The sequence below is a fragment of the Python bivittatus genome, unplaced genomic scaffold, assembly GCF_059951505.1.
Source record: "Python bivittatus isolate LINGU-HERP-01145 unplaced genomic scaffold, Pbiv_v1 ctg000610_np1212, whole genome shotgun sequence".
Classification (NCBI taxonomy): Eukaryota; Metazoa; Chordata; class Lepidosauria; order Squamata; family Pythonidae; genus Python; species Python bivittatus.
The window spans coordinates 38,581,091-38,602,542 of NW_028277088.1; the positions used below are offsets into that span (position 1 = coordinate 38,581,091).

At 36.2% G+C, this 21,452-nt stretch overlaps 1 protein-coding gene across 1 annotated transcript in view; it reads right to left on the reverse strand.

Annotated features, from left to right (window-relative positions):
* The window catches only part of NEK10 (NIMA related kinase 10), a 121,171-nt gene that overhangs the window by 46,625 nt on the left and 53,094 nt on the right, over nucleotides 1-21,452 (reverse strand). The window contains exons 23-26 of the mRNA XM_088150834.1: nucleotides 17,737-17,812; nucleotides 9,778-9,907; nucleotides 7,924-7,994; nucleotides 2,488-2,701 (exon numbers count right to left, since the gene is read on the reverse strand). Coding sequence (XP_088006960.1) covers nucleotides 2,488-2,701; nucleotides 7,924-7,994; nucleotides 9,778-9,907; nucleotides 17,737-17,812 — 491 coding nt within the window. The remainder of the gene's footprint in view (nucleotides 1-2,487; nucleotides 2,702-7,923; nucleotides 7,995-9,777; nucleotides 9,908-17,736; nucleotides 17,813-21,452) is intronic.

Sequence of the window (21,452 nt, forward strand, 5' to 3'; positions counted from 1 at the left end):
CCTTCTCCTGGAAAAAGCATCACTTATTTGACAATTTTTGCCCATTTTCCAATCTTCACTTTTTAGGAAAGATTGTTGAGAAGGTGGGACAGATTCAGTTCCAGACAATCCTAACATAAGCAGATTATCTAGATCCATTTCAGTTGGAGTTGAAGCCTAATTACGGTTTGGCTGCTCCAGCATGGGATAAAACCGTGCTTGATCCTTTCCACCATATTTAATATCTATATAAAGCCACTGGAAGAGGTCATCAAATGGTTTAGAGCGAAGTAGCATTAGTATGCTACTGACAATCAGCTAGCTATACATCGCCACCCCACACAGGGCTGAAGATGATGTGGAGGCCTTGAACCAGTGCCTGGAGGCTGTTAGGAACCCGGTGGGGTGAAACAATCTCAGACTAAACTTTACCAAGACAGAGTTGCTGTTGCTCATTAAATACCATGGTTATTCAATAAATCAGCTTCAGTAATTGCTCCTGATATGGTTGTGCTCCCCCTGAAAAAGCTGGTCTATGATTTGGGGGTCATCCTGCACTTTTGCCAGAACAGCAGATAGAAGCCGTTGCCAAACAGGCCTTGGCCCAACTCTTCTGGAGCACCAATTATGGCCATACCTTGACCAGGAAGCCTTGATGACTTATGCCCTGGCCACGTCTTGTTTAGAAGACTGCAGCATGCTTTATCTGGAGCTGACTTTGAAGATGGTTCAGAAGTTAGGTGCAATATCTGACAGCCAGATTTTTAGTCGGGACAGACATTCTTGAAGAATAACACCTATTTTGAGGTCACTGCACTGATTAATGCTTAGCTTCCAGGCCCAATTCACACTGCTGTTTATTGCCTATAAAAACATATATGGTGTGGCACCAAGGGTATGAGGGACTGTCTTACTAAGCATTAGTCTTCCTGTCTGGTCTGAATATCAAGAGAGATCATTGTATCTCCTCCACATGAGGTAAAAAGGGTGTGGTCCAGAAGGCAGGCTTTCTTGGTATTGATTATGTGTCATCAAGTTGTTTTCTACTCCTAGCAACCACATAGATAGATTTTCTCCATGATGATCTATCCCTAACCTGTTCTTTTAGGTCTTCCAATGGTGCACTCATCGCCACTGTAACTAAGTCCATCCACCTTGCTGCTGGTCGTCCTCTTCTCTTTCCTTCTACCTTTCCCAGCATTAGAGCTTGGTATTTCTGGGTATTGACTCTCATATTGTGGAGCATGCTATCCCCAAAGATATACGTGGCCCAACTCTTCTTTTTACTGGAAACCCCTTAAACCAATTGCTGCTTTCCAGAAGAGGGACTGCCCATTTTACAGCTCTGCTGATTAAAAATTCAATTGTAAATTCTGTCTGGAGCAATCTGGGAAATTTCCCAGTGTCAAGGAGATGTACAACACACAGTGAATGAAGAAAGCCTTAAATCTCCATCCCACATTTCAGGAAAGGAACCTTGCAACTGAAGTATCATAGTTGCAGAAGGCTGTTCCAAGACTTGACGGTTATTAAAACTGACTCATTTGTTATGACAGCTGGGTCTAATGTTGGGCTACTTAGTTCTAATACTGGAGCAAGATGTTAGTGATCTGTTCAACAATTATCAGTATGGCAATGCTCACCATGATCTGGGCCTAGATACTCAAACTCCCATATAGTGGGAATAAAAGAGTCATTGGAATTACTAAGGTTTTCTCAACCAGGTAGGCAAGAAACTGCCATGAATAACTACCAAGGACACAAGCTCTGATAAGGAGACTTATTGTAGAAAAGCTATGGAATAATTACAAAATAATTGCAATAACTGCTGAGTATAACATACAAGCCTTATTTAAAGTGAAATCAAGGTTGAATTCTTGCCCTTTTTCTCCCAGTTACATAGTGCAACAGATTTGAAGCCACTCTCTTTTGGTGTAAGGGACAATTTCCACCCATCTTGTTTTGTTGCAGCATATCTTGGGAAGCACTATGTGATCTTACTGGTATGTTTGAATCTGTAAATTAATAGCCAATAATCTTGGGGCATGAAATTACTTTTGGGCTATTTCTGTCTCTCTTGTGACTTCTAATTCATGTTTTTATGAGGCAGTGACTTGCTTCTAATTTTTTTAGTTCTGTGACACATGCTTTGTCAAATTTTCAAAGTTTTAGCCTTACAATATTTGATCCAATATTTGGTCTTTCAGGAGTGCAAGTTGGGGACATTAGAACTGTACATGCTGCCACCTTAGTTCTTTTCAAATGTAGTTACAAGACAACATTTGGATGATGGCACAAATACTGTTTCTCTTTTCTACCTCGAGCAGCCAATTATTCATACTGTGTATAAGCTGTTTGCTTGGTAATATGGTGTAAACTTTAATTTATAAATGACAAGCATGAGAGCAGGCTAATGCTGTACTATATATGCTGACTGATAACTTGGAACATATAATGGGGAATATAATATAGTCTTGGTAACAAAATAACTACATATGTTTACATTACCTGAGATAACACAGCAAGTTGATGGTGACATGTTATTGAATTCCTATTGGCCTCCATGAAATATCTCTGAGTACGCCTTCTCTCACGTTCCAATTTCTTCTCCAAGACAAGTTGGGAATTTGATAATCCATCTAAATACTTCATCATAACATCTGAAATCATTGAACTGACCTCTACTATATCAGGACGAGTCTCTGCATCAGGGGTCAAACATCTGTGGGAAAAAACTCTCTGTTATTTATGTGATGACAGCCAACATTTACATGAAACTAACTCTCATGAAATCAGTGACTGGAAATCAGTGACTGGTACATCTATGCAAATACATTCAGGAAGTCCTTCCTAAGGAAAATACCAAAACATTGAAAACACAGGATTCTAGTGTAAATCCTTATTTTTATAGCCAGAGAGAATCCCTTACCAAGTACTGCCTTGTTTATAATGTTCCATCCCTTTGGGACGTGTGTATGAACTGAAGATGTTGCATGGGAAAGCTAAACTGCCCTCACAAATTAAGAGTCTCATAATTGTTTTAAGAAAAAGTAAACATATAAGATGTATTCATACATCTTCAGTGTCATAGCTATTTGGCCTTGTAGTTTTCAAGTATGATGAAGCAGTTGGGAAAGAATCAAAGAATATATCTGAATTCTAAGGAAGCTGCTCTGGTTTCCACAGACAACAAAAGACTTGATCTGGAAATTCTATAGATAACAATAATTACGGTGCAATATGAGCTTCTTTTTGATTTTAATAAGAAAATGTCATTTGTACATAACTACTTCTCCTTGTGTGTACTAGGGATTTTTAAAATGTAAATAAATATATACAAATGGGATTTGCAAAGGAGGGGGACAAATAACAAAACACACATCACAATGCAACTCCATCTCTTTTCTACTTAAGTTGTGATGGTCCACCTAAGTATGTAAAGGACTGAACTCACATTATGCTGACACAATGCATGTTTTGTCATGTTGACAAAACCTCCATTTGCTGTAAATACTCATGAATTGAATCTGGCACAAAATATTGTAATATATTCTCCTTAGTAGCACTTCTGCAGTTTAGAGTTGCTGCAGACACTTCCTTCAAGTTGTGCATAAATCTTTCTTTTCCTCTCAGTTTTCTATTTTCTAATCAACACATAAAATCCTATAATTATTATGTTAAAATCTCATTAGACTGCTCATAGGGAAGAGGGGATGTTTCTTTGAGTATGTTTTTGCAGTGAATCTTGATTTTTTTTTTTTTCAGCAAATGATACTTGCTTGAGTGTGCTTTATCTCCCATACAAGATATGCATAGTTAAGAAAAGTTAAGCAAAGTACCAAGAGATATACTTGTGCACTTTGTCTGGAAGAAAACAAGAGACCAGGTCCTACAACAACATTTCAATACTAAGCTAAGGATTAATAATTCAGAAGTAATTGTGCTCAAAGAAATGCCTATCAGAACATTGTGTAGTAGAAAAGAATATACCTTTCTGACTGATAAACATAAACAGAAAAAGATAACATTTCATTGGGATAAATTGGAAGGAGTGATTTTAACTTTTAAGCAGTAGAGGATTTGGCTTAACTCAGTCCAAAAGGCAAGAAACTTCCCTGAAAGGTTTAAAGAGGAATTGGAGGAGATGCAAGTGGATAAAAAAGGAGCTATGCAGCAAATACAGCAAGAGACTGAAGAAGAGACTACTACATTGGGCGCTATAGGTATAGACTTTTCAAAGTTTACAACATAAATATGGACCCCTGTTCTTGCTTCCCTATTTACCTATCGATCACACTGCACAAATTCCAGAGGACTGGGGCCTAGCCATTATCGTGCCTATCTATAAAAAGGGCACTCAAGACCTTCCTGCTAATTATAGGCCTATTCGCTTGTTAAGTATAATAAGTAAGCTCTATGCCAGACACTTATACAATAAACTAGTTGACTGGATTGATTCAGAGCATATTTTGGCAAATGAACAAGTAGGTTTTAGGTCCGGACATTCTATCTATGGACATGCCCTTATACTCCAACATCTGGCTGAAAAATATACATCTAAAACAGGTTCGACTTTATATACCACTTTTATTGATTTTAGGTCTGCATTCGATTTGGTTCCCAGAGCAAGGCTCTGGTCTAAGCTCCTCCACACTACCATTGATAGAAGGCTACTGTTGCTCATGCATAATCTCTATAAGAATGCTAGAATCAAAGTTCAATGTAGTACGCAAGGCCACCACACAAGTGAGATTCCACCTCACAGAGGAGTGAGGCAGGGTTGTATTTTAGCTCCTCTGCTGTTTAATTTGTATATAAACGCACCTGTGGCCAAAATAAATCAATTAGAATATCACCCTCCAAAACTGGCAAACAGGCACATTGCAACTTTGTTGTATGCAGATGGCATAGTACTCCTATCACAAACTGGACTCAATTGGACCAAATTGGACTCAAACAAGCCATGAGTGCTCTGGCCAGTTATTGTTCTGAAGAAGCTTTCGAAATCAATTATAGCAAGACTAAAATTTTGGTCTTTACAAAGAGACCTAAACTGCACATTTGGAGGATAAACAGCCAGAATATTGAACAAATTAAATCCTTTAAAATATTTGGGCATGGTTTTTCATAGCTCCACTAAACGCAGTGCACACCAAAGCTACATTACACAAAACGTTCAGAAAACAGTGGCTGCAATCCAATCCTTTTACTTTACCAGGGGAGCACAGCATATCCCAGCAGCACTGAAGTTATACTCAGCTAAGGCTCGCACACAATTACTCTTCGGTGCCCAGCTAGGACCCTATCCTTCATTGACACCTCTGGAAAAGGTTCAATCCAAATTCTTAAGGGCCATATTTCAGGTAGCCCCTTGTATCCCAAATGTAGCACTAAGGAGGGAAGCAGGGTTGTCCAAAGTCAAAACAGGCGCATGGACTTGTATTATAGCACATTGGCTGAAACTACTGTTTTTTCCCACAGGTTTGGGTTCTTTCCTTATCAAGGATAATTATAAATCAGTATGGTTCAGGTCTATCTTACAAAAACTTCAACATCTTGGCTTCTCTAGTGAGGCATTCCTAAGGATGGGCTACGAGTGTGCACTCAGTGAATTCAAACAGCATATCAAAGACCTTGAAGTCCAGCAGGACCAGTCCACTTTGCCTAAGAATGTTTTTTTGAGCAGTCAAGCCTTTTACAAGCCAGCAAGATACCTAAATTACATCACTGTCCCCAAATTTCAGAGGGCACTAACTCTAGCATGCTGTAATGCTCTTTCTACAGCAGTTTTGGAGGGCCAATACAAAAAAGTCCCATATGAGCTGAGATTGTGCCCCTGTGGACAAGGAGCTATTGAAACTATAGCACATGTCCTGTTATACTGTATTTTTTATAAGGATTCATGAACCCATCTAATAATTCCTCATCTGATAAAATATCCAGGAAATTCTGATCTTTTTTATGTCCAGTTGTTGCTATCTGATCAGAATGATTTAGTTTCCCTGAACGTAACTAAATTTTGTTATACTGTCTGCAAAATTAGGCAGATTTTGACTATCCACAGATGACCCCACTAATCTGTATATATATTATCATGTGCTGTTCATTTTATTTAATATATTTTTAATGTATTTCAATATATTTTAATGTATTTTTATTTGTAATTCTGGTCCATGACTGTAATAAAGATGATGATGAACATAAATATGGATTTTAAATGCCTAACATGGAAAATAAATAGGGCAAATGCTCTGCAAAAAAGAAAAAAGGCTATTTCATTATTTGAAAAAGTTAAAACAAGATGTAATTTGTTTACAGGAAACACATATAAGAAAAAAATGACTAAAATATTGGATTTATAAACATTTGGAACAAGAATTTATCTTGGCAGGGACAAGTAAGAAAAATGGAATTGTTTTGTATATAAACCCACAACTACAACCAAAATTGATATTGACTGATGATTATGGCAGATATGTGGGGGTTGAAATTAATTTGAATGAAACCAAGATTATGATACTGGGAATATGTGGCTCAAATGATAACAAAGCTATATTTTTTAAATAACTTATGGAAAAATTAATAGACTTGTCATATGAAAACTGGGAGATTGGAATGGAGTGGTTTGCACACAAAAAGATAGAACCTCTATGAAAGGAATTAAAACAACACAAGGCAAATTACCAAAAATATTTTTTGAAATGATGGACAACTTTGAGCTTATAGATGTATGGCAACATAAAAATGACACAGATCTTTCCCAAGAATAGATATGTTTTGGATTTCTAAAAATCTTGTCACATGTGTTAACAAAGTGGAGATACTGCCAAAGACCTTTTTGGATTATAACCCAGTGACTAACATACAAGAGAAGAGTTAGAACTTACAGATGGAGCCTAAATGAGACTTTGTTACAAAAGGAATCAATAATGGACTGTAAAAAGAATTTGAAAGACTTTTTTGAGAATAACCTTAATAAAGGCACAGATATAAGGATAGTATGGAATGCTAGTAAAGCCTTTATGAGAGGGCAATTTATACAGCAAAATAATAAATTAAAAAGACAAAGACAAGAGAAGATGCAAAAATTTATAATGGAGATAAAGATGAAAGAGGAGGAATTAAGGAGATCTCCAGGAAGGAAAAATGTCTCACAGCAAATTAAATTTCTACAACACCATCTTTGTATGTTAACAATAAAAGAAATGGAAATAAAAATGAACTTTGCAAAACAGAAGAATTTTGAGTTTACAAATAAGCCAGGGAAATGAAAAGAAAGAAGAAAATGATATTAAAATTAAAAAATGGGAAAACTAAGGTAATAGACAATGTAAGTATGCAAAGAATATTCCATCAGTATTATACAAAATTATATAAAGGAGAGGAAATTTCTCTGGCAAAAGTGGATGAATATTTAAAAAAACAAAATTTACCAAAGATAATGGATAAACAAAAGCAGATGATGAAAGGACCCATAACAATAAGGGATGTCTATGAAGCTATAAAAAAGGCTAAAAAAGGGAAAATGCCTGGTCCAGCTGGACTGCTGGCCTTCTATTAAATATTTTGAAGATGAACTATTGCACGTTGTTTAATTTTACTTGATTTAATTAGTTAAATATTGTTAGTAAGTGTTATAAGGTTCAGTTTATCTATTATTTTTATTGCAAAGTGATTACTGTTGGTATCCCACTAATCCCTTACATTTATAATTTATAATTGCTAGGTTTTACTATAACTACTTTGTATTTTTGTATAGAGTATTCAAATTCAATTGATATTCCTTTATTTCTGTTCCATTCTTAGTTTTTAAGTGCAATATAAATAAAATATATTGTTAAATAAAATGATCTAACCTTTCAGAGGCAAATACTGAATGCTGTTCAAGTCAAATATGTTTATTTATAAAAGTGAAAAGAAGCTACAATTTGAAACCATACTTACCTTTTTATGACAGCTGATATCTTTGCAGTATAGGTACCTCCTGGTACTGGCTCATAAACAGCTTCTACTATCTGCAAAATAAATAATTTGCTGTCATTTTTAAAGTGATTTTTATATTGTAATTTTCCATTTGATTTGCATGGCACACATCACATAATTAACTTCATCTGTGTCACTTATAAGCAGTAAAAACAGATTCATGTACAGTTTTTCATTTGAATATATGTGTTACTTTATGAATGTGACACCCATATAAGCAATTCATTCAAAATTAATCAGAAATACCAATAATGATCCACATTTCATCTGAATAAAAGCAGTTATTCAATTTATATCCCACCTTTCTACTCAATTAAGTATTCAAAATGGCTAACAATAATTAAAATGTAGAATATAAGATGAAAATTAAAATAATTAATTAAAACAAAGCAAAAATTAACAGTGAAAAGCCTTGTGGAAGAAATTATTTCTTGGTTACTCTTCTAATGGCAAAGAGAATGGAGGTTCCATCCAAATCCTGATGGAGTCACAGCCTGGGACTGACATGTGATGCAGGAGCAATATGAAAAATGCTTCCCAGAAGATTTCAATGTCCAGACATATTTGCAACAAGAGACCCAGTCCCTTGGTCATGCCTAATCTATTTAGGGATTTACAGATTAACACCAATGCTCCAAAGCTATGGGTTCCCCCATACAAAGCTTTTTTGTGCAATTAGTTTATTTATGGATTTTACAGGGGTTCCAGAAGCTTTTTCATTAAGAATCCTTCTGTTTTTTCCTCAAAAAATTCTCTCTCTTTTTTCTTTTCTAATAGACAAAATATGTTAAAGAGGAGAAAATGAAATAACTGTGCAATGATTTTTGGTTGGCAACAGTAGGAGCTCCCGTCTATAATCACAGGTAGTCTTTAACTATGATTTGATGGAATAAATTATTATTCATTATGTATCAAGCAGCTAAATAATTGTCAACTTTTTTTCTAGCCTGTAGGTTTGTTTACTGAGAATCTTTGCTACCTAAAGATTATTATGCTTTTTAGAAAGCTAATTTTGAACCCCTTTAAGAAATATGTCACATTTTACAAATTCTTACTATAAATCTAAACTCTGAGGATTAAACAACTTTCCAGAATAGGGGATGACACCGTATTTTGGCACAGAGAAGAGCATTACAGTATTTGGTTTGTTTTGTTTTAATTCTCCAAAAGCCACAGGGGGCATAGTGCCTGCCATTGGCCAACAGATCAAGGTTGGGGGACTGAAAGGAAATAGGTGCATTATGCCCCGTAGAGCCTTAACTTACTTATTTCCAATACATTTGTTTAAATGTGATATTTTTACATTTTACTGTTGAAATGTGACTATTTGGAAGGCTGTGAGAGCTGTAAAAAGTCAAGGGCTACAAATATGGGTCTGGAACAGTGCTTGTAGCCCATGGGTTGCCTGCCCTGTTTTAAATGATACTGTGTAATACCTCAGTACCAGTAAATTATAAAATAGCTTAATGTGAACCACAATGCATAGCTAAAAATAAAGAAGTGGGGAAAGATAAGGAGACTGATTTCTAAAATTAAAAAATGAACTGCCAACCTCTTAGGACCAAAGCTTTTAGTGCAGTGTTTAACTCAGGGCAGCTGAAGAATCTTTCATATCTTCAATCCAGCAGTTTCTCTATGTCAGAACAACTATCAAAGCTGTTTCTCTAGACCTGCTATAAAATCCTTATGAGGTGCAGAATTGCTGTCTGCAGAACATTTTCAATGTGGTATGACAAATGTAGGAGGAAAAAGGCAATTAGAGAAAATAAGTATGTAAAGGTAAATGGTATAGTCTCATTTAGCAAACCTGCATACTTTAGTTGCTAAGGAGAGCATGTTGGTGCTATAAAATGGAGGGCTGAGTGTTGCCATCTGATATAGGACACATCCTGCAGCCCAGACATCAGCCTTCTCGCCATATGGCTCACTCTTTACAACTTCAGGGCTGCATAAATGAAAACAAAATACACAGTACAAAAAGGACAGGGGAGAGGTCACCAAATATACATTACTATGAATGTCCTGAAGAGTTCAGAAGAATCTTTATAAAATACAAACAATTCAGAGTTTATGCAGAATGATAGTGACTATTCAATTTCCCAACCCAGCCTATGAAAACAGGGTTACTTGCGGTGGGATTCATCCTGATAGCCGCATTAATATGATTTCCTCAGTCTGTGAGATAGCACAAAAGTATACTAGCATAATCCTGGCAGCCAAAATGCTGCTGTTCTTCCAGTTTTTATGTAGGATAAGTTGAGGAAAGTGATTGGTGGAATTTCCTACTGATGGGAACATTATTATCACTAACATGGACTAGGAAGGGGGCAAATTTTGACACATGCCTAGATCCATGAATCTGGACATCTTTCATGACCTCATCTGTGAGATGGGTGGGTTGTTTCACAGTAAAGCAGGAGAGGTTGTCTTCTATATTACCAAGTAAAATGCAAGAGTCTTATGTTGACTTGAAAACAACATTAATTGAATTAGAAATGCTCAACTTTCAATTTTCCACTAAATCATAAAAGGAGACCTATGAAGTACATAAGATACACTTTGGTACCAGACTGTATAATGATTGGTACCAGATTGTATAATAATTATTTTTGATAATTTGGATATCATAAGATTTGTATTCCCAAAGCAATGCACAAGATTCTGTTTTACTTAACATTATTAAACAAAAAAATAAAAATTTTGCAAGAAATGGTCATGAAAAATGGAATGAGGCTGAAAAACAGTTACATTAGGTTGAATGATCACACAAAGAGGTTTCCCTGCAAATCTCAAAGAAGAGAGGCTTTTGTACCGAAAAAAAAATCCTTCTCTGAGAAACAAAGTCAAGTTCCTTGAAATACTAAGATCATGCTCCTTAGAATTTTGAAAAAAGTTGTACAAAATAAAGGCAGGAAAGAAATCACATAAAGAAATAACCTGCCCATAAGATTATGCCTTGCAGCAAAATACACTTAAATTTATTGTTAATCCTTCCCAACTAGTGGTTGGCCTCAAAACTGAAAATTCAAAGCCAGCTTCAAAAGAAGTTCCAAATAGCACATATTATGATCAATTTGAATATAGTACAGCTTCAACCACAGAATGAGAAAGTGAATAGAACAAGTAGTAAATGCATTACTTTGCATTTCAATCTGTGACCCCACAACTCATATGTGGTCCTAGAGACCTTTCTTTTCATCTCCTGGAGTCCCACAAGATTGTACCATCACATTTCAGCATCAAAGCACCAAAAATTACATAGGAACATTTTAAAATTGTTTTTCAGCAAGAAATAACAGCAAATAACAGTTGTATTAAACCACTGACAAAGTAAATATGCCTAGTGATATAAAAAAAATAAGTTCCCAAATTGTAAAATAATAATTTTAAAAATGGGCTAAGAATTCTAGTCCTGCTCTCTTTGATGAGGTTATCACATCCCTTCCATGCAGCTTGTGCCCCTTGCACCTCCCCTGCAAAAAGGAGGCCTGCCTTATTTAGGTCTTGTATGGATAGTTCCTTACACTCACACTGATAACACTGAGGTCAAGATTAATATAAATATAACTGCTTTTAAACATACTGTTTATCACTATTTATATAGTTAGTGATAAACAGTGTGTTTAAAAGCAATTTATATGAATAATATATAAAAGTGATTAAAACGGTACAAAAATAGTTGAAATAAAAGCAATCTATTTAAAAGATTAATATTAATGGGAATTAATGGCTGAAGAAGGTCAACATAAATTGAGGTCTGGTGAATCATAGATCATTACAAGTCATCACATACAGCAGGCACTACTGAGAAAATGGTCTGTTTCTATGTCATCACCAGGATCAATCAGCAGGAAGATTGTGGTGACTAGTATAAATGGAGACTTCTTTAACACTGTTTAAAAATTATGTTTTGTAAGAGCTCATCTTCTCATCCCCCTAACTACAATTCTGGTAATCATATTTTTTTAATATGTCCTTTATGACATTGCTTTCATCTCCTCCCAGCCCACAGCCGAAGCAGCTTAAAGATACTTTTAACTGTTCCAGTTTTAAAGTGTTTTCCTTCTTTTCCTGATTTTGTCTTACACATGATCCAATATGTGGCTAGATGATGGTCAGAGGTCAGGATTTACTGGCCAATTTAGGCTATTCCAGGCACATTCCTTCCCCCTGGCTCAGTGGGAACTGTTAGAGATTGAACTGTCCTTCCTGAGAATGGGCATCTAACCTGAGCAAGGACTAATGAAGTAGGCTTTTTAATTATAATAAAAAGAAGATTTATTTACAGGAATATGCTATAGGAATAGGCAAAGCCTAGCACCTAGCTAGTTGCATCCTCCCAGGAGAAAAGCCCAAGAATATGTACTATGTGCATATCTGCCTGGGAAGAAAGGCAAAAAGAAGTGACCCAGATTAGCAATTTTTCAGACAAATAACAGGCAGAGTGTAATTGTGATGGAATGGACTTACGAAGGCCATGATCAGGGAGATAAGCATGTTCTTAGCCCCCAACAGGAGCGTGGGAAGTTCAAGAAGATGAGGCTGGCACCTCCCTAAGGAATTCACGGTGTTGTGGCTGGCTGGCTGGCTGGCTGGCTTGGGAACTTGGGTTCAGTCTGGTGAGATTGATATCAGGTTCAGCCCAAAGAACTCCATGAGACAATGCAAATACAGTTCTGTTGTGTTTATTAGCTTCCACCTCAAGACAGAATCTCACCAGACTGAACTCAAGTTCCCAAGCCAGCCAGCCACAACACCATGAATTCCTTAGGGAGGTGCCAGCCTCATCTTCTTGAACTTCCCACACTCCTGTTGGGGACTAAGAACACGCTTATCTCCCTGAGCATGGCCTTCATAAGTCCATTCCATCACAGTAATGGTATGCCATAAAGACCTTGGGAGAAGGGGCAAAGAGATGCTGCCTAGGGAACGGTCAGATAAGAGACAGCATAGCCTGCAGCTGCATAGTGGAAAGAGCAAGAGGCTCAGAAGGGACCCTCCCCAAATTCTTAGGCGATAAAGGTGAAGGTGGGACAAATGTACTTTCAGACTTGCAAGATTCTGTTAATGTAGCTTTACAATAGAGTAAAATTAGTTTATCTGGTCGTGTTTCCTGTGTGGTCTACCTGATAAGGCTGACACAGAGTGATAAGACAAAGAGAGGCTACAGAGTAAGTTTTTAACCCTCTATTTACACCCAGCTGTCCCTTGTCATCAGTATGTCATGAGATGCTGAAAAATCAGTGCCACTTGATTTGGATCTCCAACAAGAACCGCTCTCCAAAATTTTTGGCTTTGGCTATAGGATAGACTGAACACCTAGCTTCCATAGCAGCATCTGTCTACCTAATATGTGACTGGTGATTTCTGAAATAATTGTCAAGTCTTATCAGGGTTCCCTCATACACGCGCTTAGCACTCTTTTGAAAGAATGTTAGACTTGTTTTTTAAACATGGGTTTAGCTTCATAGGTTGATTTAACCTGGGAAAGAGAACTAGATTCTGCCAGCTGTGTATTCTATCAGTGAAGGCATCACAGGTTTTCTACTGCTTCTGCTGACAAGGTTTCATGTGGCCTGCTTTTTTATGACTTTGGGGGACAATACCATTTTACCTACTCCACAGGTTGCTTCTGGATCCTGCCAGCCATGGCCACTTGCTATAGCACTAGTTGTTTGCTAGTTGTTTATTGTTCCCTCTTGCTTCATCCTGTGCTACTCCCCCATGCCTGTGACCTATTAGTCAGTTAAACTAACTGTTCCAAACACCTGCCTACACTTGCCCAATTCTGCTGTAGCAGACATTAAGGAGAGTGATTGATGGGGTTTTTTTTTCCTTACTGGCAGATAATGCTCAGTGGAAGGGGAAATGTAGTTAGGGGGTTTTCTTTCCTTAACCTAACCTTCAATAAAACAGTAAGAGTGTTCTCCAGCCTCAATAATGAGGCAGAACAGGGACTGGCAATGAGAGAAGTACAATTTAAGCCAGCATAACTTTCTACATTGTTTGGAGCATAGCACTTTAACATAGCTGTCTGGCTATGCCCAAACACAAAAACCTGAATCTGGCCTGATAACAGTCGATGGCCTGGACAAACTTATATCGTAAGTGTAATGTGTGCATCGTAAGATATCCAACTGCCTAGCCATCGCATTTTGCATTAGCTGAAAACTAGTCTCAAAACTTTACATTTAAAAATATCACCTCAATACCAGCAGTCCTAGTATTTGATTCATCGCAAATTCTGCAATTTCATTTGTGCTTATGTTGCAGACTATAAGGTACTTCAACAATTTTATTGTATTGTCAGTTGGAGAGTTCTTACTGCTCCCATAAACTGAATGCTTAAAAGCTATCTTTCAGAGCCTATAAAATTGTCGCACTTCACTGGGGACTTATTTAACTTTTGGTAGAGTCCACTGGTTATACATGAAACAGCTAACTTGAACAAGCCCAAGAGACATTGTGGTAGTCAAACATTCTGTTATAAGCACACCATTTTCAAATTTGTTTAATGAGCTATATTAGTTTAAATTAGTTGCACTAGTTGATGTCCAAAGGAAAACCTCATTAGTCCCCCATAGCCAAATGGTCTGGAATTATTATGAGGGCTAAAGTTATTAAGGCTGGAAGCAAATAACCTGAGATCAGATAAGACCATTATCAAACACGATGCAGGTGTCCTCCACATCAAAAGCCAAGAAATGAGTGGCAAGAAATCCACTGAAATGTAAGGGCAAGACAAAGAGATATAACAAAAGCAACTTCTCTAAGTCTTATCCTTGATTCTTCCATTGCTAACCTAAATGCTGGTTGAGAGAGGTTTATTATCATGCCCTGGGTAATGCTGTGATATTTCCATTTTTTGGTCGGCAAACTTTTCAGGCCTAAATGCTGTTGAAACTGACACACAATGATCTCATTCTGCCACCAATATTTCTCTTTTAACTTAGTATTCAAAGACAAAGAATTCATGCATTAAATAATTTGCCAATCAACGTAAGTTATCTGACACGTTTGAACCTTCACTTCAAATGCTTTTCTCTATTAAATAAAGCAAGCAAGAGCCAGCAGGGAAACCAATTATATACAAAGATGATATCAACAAATGCTTATGTAATTGTTCAGGTTATTCTATTTGGAAACCAAACTGCTCATAAGAGAAAAATACCCAAATACCCAGTTGGCCAATTCCTTTTATTAGGACCACCAAACAGTGTACAAGTTTACTTGCTGCAGAATTCAAAAGTTCATATTCTCTTTTTTAAACAGACTCATTTTTGTGCTAGTAAGATCCTGTATGAAGTACTGTAATGTGTTCTATGTGAAACTGCCTATGAAAAATGGTCAGCAACTTTAGCCACCACAAAATGCAGCAGTCAGATGGCTTACTAGAATGGATCTGCAAATCTACAGTACCCTGCCAGTCCTACATTTGTTTCTAGTCCATTTCCAAGCACAATTCATAATGATGGTTTTAATATCTTACTCTGAAAAGGTAAGGAGTCAGGGTGCCTTAAGGTCAGGAAAAGTAGGAAGACAATAAATGCAGAAAAGGGGGAACTGACTCCAGGAGCAAAAGTAGTTTAAGAATTGAGCCCAATAAAATTCCTCTTTATATAAGAGTTTGAAACCAAAGATTCAAGTTGCCTATGACTAACACTGAATAAATTGTATTCAAAATCTGTTGGATTTTTTTTAAAAAAGAATAACTTAAGGGGTGATTTATGTCCTCAGAACCTGCAGAGTTATTAACTATGAGCATAATGGTATGCTCATACTTAATAACCAGGAGCCAAAGCACTCAAGAGGGCTTAATGCTGAAACCCCATTGCTGCTGCCAGTTGCCTCTCCCCCCTCACTAAAGATACTGGGTTGGTTTACTTGCACAATAGCTGCAATGGTACCCATGAGACCTCAGATGCTCCAGCTTCTCCTCCAAATGTGCAGTAGAAGCTATCGAACCAGCATGAAGAGCAGAGATTGTGTTATATGCTACACAATACAATGCCTAACTTTGTGCAATGCACTATGGGGCATAAAATACAGTGAATTCCACAGTGCAATTGGAACTGAGCTACTTGGATTCATTTTCAAACTGACTTTGTAACATTTACAAACTTTCTGGATAAGTCACTTACCCAATGGAGACTGCATGACATTGGCATAGGGGTCCAATCAACATATTTGTGTATGTATTCTGAGGACTCTTCTATTCCTACCGTCAGTTTTGTTCAAATAACTTTTTGAGGTTCTACTTCCCTTTAAGTAGAGGTATTTTACCCCTGGAACATTCTCCTTAATTTAACTATTAACTCCTATAATTTTTACTGCTTCTTTTCTACCCAGGCTTTAAACTTCTTTTAGATTTTTAGATTTTGAATTATATTTTAACCTGATTATATTTTTTGAGAGAATTCATTGTCCTGGTTTGAATATAGATTATAGTTTAAATTTAGCAGAGTTCTGTCTGTTTGGATCAAATGACAAACCCTGGTTTTAGGAAATGGAATAAACTAGTAGAAACAACACTGAACTTTAAATCATAAATGTGTTCTAAATGGGACAACTGTAAAAGAGCTACAAGGAAAGTGGGAATGAGAATAATTATATGTGTCACAGAGTTTAAAGTTTTGATTACTGATACTGTAGATAGTTAATTAGCAGAAAAACAAAGTGTGATAACTTGATCAAATGTGCATATTTTTACACAAATATAATCATTTTGCAGGCTTGCAAATGAAGTGGTTTATTATGATATGGTTTGGTTAAAAGAGTAAAAATTCAAAACATGTATTCTGAAAATGTATAGCTTAAATAAAATAGTTGCTAGTAAAACATTGAAGTTTTTTATACTGGATTAATCTCCAATAATAGTTTAAACCAATCAAATTTCCCTGAGTTTTGATGTAATGGGGAACTCTGATTAAATAAATTAAACAAACTCATCACTGTGGAAATGAAAGAGAGAAAGGAAGATGTAAGAGTCCAAGTCTTACTGAAATTACTTACATAGCAGGAAATCAGAGTTTCTTGTAGTGGTTAGAATCAAACTATTGGACATATTCATGTGACATGCTAAGACCTGGGTCCCAGCATGGCATCCAGGTGTGCTATTGAGCTTGATGGCATGTTCTTTGGTGCTTGCCAGATTCCCCACCTTATCTAATTTTATTTTTTATAGGTTCTTTTAATTTAAAAAGTAAATGAGAAGCTATTGTGCTACACAGCAAGGTGCCAGCCTTAAACATAATCTGTATTTCCAGCAATATCTCAGGGTCACTTTGAACCACTCTTAGAAACTAAAACTGGCAGGTAATACAGCCTAATGTTGTTTTGAAATGTGCCAATCCACCATAAGAAATTATAAAAGGAAGCTTGGCCAGTAGACAGCAACTTAGGCTAGAGGTATTTTGTAAAAAGTGATGTCCACCTATCAGCCCTTTTGTGAGAGTGCCTATAACTCTCTCAAACTTCCAAATGTGTCCTTGCCCTAAAATGGCTTAACAACAGCTTAACAACAGATGTAACCTCTTAGTAAATCATCTGTGCCATAACTAATCCCCATGAGCAGCAGGGATAGGGCAAGATTCAAACTTAGAAAAGCTATCAGCAAGTGCAAGCAGGCATATTTGTCAGTAATCCATATAATGGCATAGCATGTCATCTGAATATATCCGTTATGTCTGCCACTCATCAACTTTTGGTACATTCACAAAAAATAGTTTCACTTTAGAAAAAGACTTCCAAACTCTAAACCTAACATTCTCTTACCAGGAGTACAGAATTGTTCCAACAACTGAAGTGAGTTTGCTGTTTTCCTGTTTTTGCTTTGCAAGACCAAAGTCAGCTGGAAATATAGAAAAAATGCACATTATGTTTTCTATAGAAGGTTCACTATTTTAAGAGTAATAAAAGTTCATATAGAAGAACATATTTTTCTGTCCTTGTATACCACCAGGACTTGATTCATTCAGTTTGCTCGTCTTCCACATTTGCCTTTGATTTTGAAGAAATAAATTTCAATCAGAACTAACAATTTTCAGGCAGTTGCCTGCCACAATTTCAATTTACAGTGCCATTCATTCTGATGTTCTGTGCCAGCAGCATGGAAATGAAACACTGTTTAAATAGGTATCAAAATCCATTTATGAAGATTAAAACTGAACAGATGCCAAGCCCAACAACATACCAACTGAAGAAATACTTAAGCAACTTTTTACTTTAATCTAAATTATATCAGCTACCATTCTTGGCAACACTGTAATTGAAAAGCAGTAATTTCCTGAAGCCAATTCCAATAGTAAAATAGCAAGTGATCTTTGAAAATGTCCCTTAAAATATTTTAATTGTCAGTAGGCTATTATGTTTCAATTCTTTTCTCAAGTACTAAATTAGCTCTGTCTGGAAGTGGCTTCTGTGGGGATTTACCTTGCAATGTTGGCTTCAATAGCTCTGGGAAGCAGTGAAGCAAGTTTGTTATGTTCATCAGCTTTGGCCTTCATAGAATCAGTTGGACATGGTGTTGCTTTTGCAAATGCAGACAGGTAATTACCAAAATTTACACTTTAGCCAGAGCAGTTTGATTTCAAACCATGTAAAATTACAGGAATGGTATCTTCATTTAAAGTTCTCAGGTGTCATTTAAAGGTAAATTTGCTCTGTAACATTGCACATCTTAAGGTGGAAATGCACGTATCATTTCTATACATACCCTCATAATAGATTTACTTCACAGGAATCTAGTAATGCATTGAAGCACTGATATCACAGCACTTCACTTTCCAAATCCCTGGTGGAGTATAAATGAGGACAGAGATATTTTTGTCTCTGTCCTCTTCATGAGTTGTTATTGTACTGTGCAATTCCCCTCTCAGCTGGTCTATATATTTGTCTGGTTGGGCATAGAAGAAGGCTGAGAGAAATACAGATTCTTTGGAACCTCACTGCTTGTCAGCCAACCCCCCCTGCCTAATCTATTACTTGCTCTCTTTTGTAATGTTCTTAACCATATAAAGAGTCAAATGCAAAAACTTAGAGGAAGGCAAGATTTGATGTTGGAGCAACTCCAAGGCCAATGCTCTCTCCAGCCTTAGAGGGGAAAATCAGAAGAACAGTATGGCCCCTAGAATATTATCCCAGGACTCAGTAAATTCTAGGTATACTTTGGAAAGTAAATAAAACAACAACAGAACTTGAGTAAACAAGCAGCATGATCAGCCTTAGAAGAGAGAAAAATATCTGAAAAAAGTGATAAAATAAAATGTCCAGTTAAAAAATAAATTTAGAAATGTCATGTGACATAGCTAATAATTAAACACTGCTCCCTTGGTCTCCAAGTGGTGCCAAAGCCATCAAATGACCCTTCTATTTAGTTTAAGTCAAGTAGTGTTATTAATTAACCTAAACACCAAACTTCAAAAATGTTATTTTAGACTCAGGCATGTTCAGTGACAGGCTTATTCAGATTTTAAAAGTCAAAATGACAAGCCCTAGCTCTGGACCAGAACTCATTTTTTTGTTCTTAATGACATTCAGCATGGCAGAAAAATAATACTACCTTGAGAAATGGCTGTCAGAAATGACAGCTTCACATTCATCATCATAACAGGTATGGTCCAGTCAAAGCTTAACATATGGAAGAATTTGAAGTCTATTAATATTGCTATACTGTTTGTGATTATGCCTTTTATGATCCTGTCTAGCTACCCTCCCAATTAATATTAATCAGTAATACCATAAGCAGTAGTGGTAATAGTTCTCATTGTTTACCAAACATATTAAAACACCCTCAGTATTCAATATTAAACACATTTTAAAGGAAAGAAAAGGATGGGAGATGAATAAGACCTCAGTATGTGAATCAACTGTGGGTGTTTCAAAGCGGGTCACTCTAGCAAGCAGATGACCACTATTTCTCCATGCAAATTTAATGTATTGACCTCTGCAAAACTTCATGCCTATAATCCTTCTGGCTAGCCTCTATCTACACTCACAGTTTGATTACATTACATTTTCTTTGGCTTAGAAAAGCTCAATCAAAAGCTGTATGTCACTTTGCCTTGGCTACTCTGATGAGAAATGGATACAACTGTCAAGTGTGGTGTTTTTTTAAAAAAATTGGAATTAATAAGTAATTGTTACTTTTGAATTGTCTTAATGTCACCAAATTCTCTTTCAGCTTATGTCTATTACTTCAATTAGAGCAGCTGATAGGCATATGGTAGAGTCCTCTCATGGAACTGCAAAGGATCATACAACATTTCTGATTCTATGGAAAGCCAAACTTCTATTCTCTCTAAACAGTAACATCCCCCCAGCAAGGGGATTCTGACTTGGGATACTTTCAAATAATTAATCCCATGGAATAGAATAGTATGGTCATAGCTGTATTAACATATATATCTGGATAAATTATTGTAGTGACCAAAGTACATGTCTACAGATACTTTTAGGCCATACCAGAGAGGCACAGAAAAAGGATCTATGCCAGAATGATAGCCATAAATTAAATGACTTTCCATATGTTATGCATTTTAGTAAACCCTTTTTTCCCCAAAGTAGGCCTTTTGTTCACAATTTCCACTAACGTAGACATTCTGTGTTTATCTAATGTAACCACAGAGTATCAGTTGACATGTACTTCTGAAAGTCTTCCATTTAATTTGGTGATAGCTGAACTTATTAACCTGATTTTCTCTCAGGCTGAACCAACCCAGTTATTTACTCATCTTTAACTATTTTATTGCTTAATTGGTAAGGAGAAAACTTTTGCTTTATCTAGCTGTGTGGTGTCTTTCATTTGATCACTTATGGGTCCAAAATCAAGAATACAGAGAAAACAGGAATTACCTGCCATTTCTAAGAGAAAACAGCTTCTTAAACTATGAAATAAAGATTTAGCTGTGGCTGAAAGTATTTCCAACCCACAACAGAAAGTAGCAGAGAGAAAAAAAAGCTATGTAGAGCTGTGCATCACTTTAAAAGATCTTCCCCATAATTTATAATAATTTAGAATGACTGAATTTACATAGATAAAAACTTTTTGGAGCTGAAGCAGAGATTTGATGCTTTGGCACAGAAAATGGCAGAATTAATAACTATAAGGACTGATTCACATACGACAAAAATTAATCAACTTAAATTTTTGATAAATAACATGTATGTTGAAAATGCTGAACATGAATAAAGTTCAGGATGAAGTGACCTATTTAAAGTATACTTTTTGGAACTAATTTACAATTTCTAACATCCATTATAATGCTAAGCAAGTCCAGTCTATAAAAGTCTTTCTGGAGAAATTTATATGTGAGATTCTTTTACTACAGCCAGTATATGAGCTTTAAATCAAAGATGGTTATCGTGTAAATTTTCATTTCCATTTTGTTCAAAAAACAAAACAAACAAAATGTGTTGTCAGATTTTTGAGATCTTCAGAGAAGTTTATTGTTTTGGATCAGCTGAAGCAAAATAATACTATCCCGGGTCCC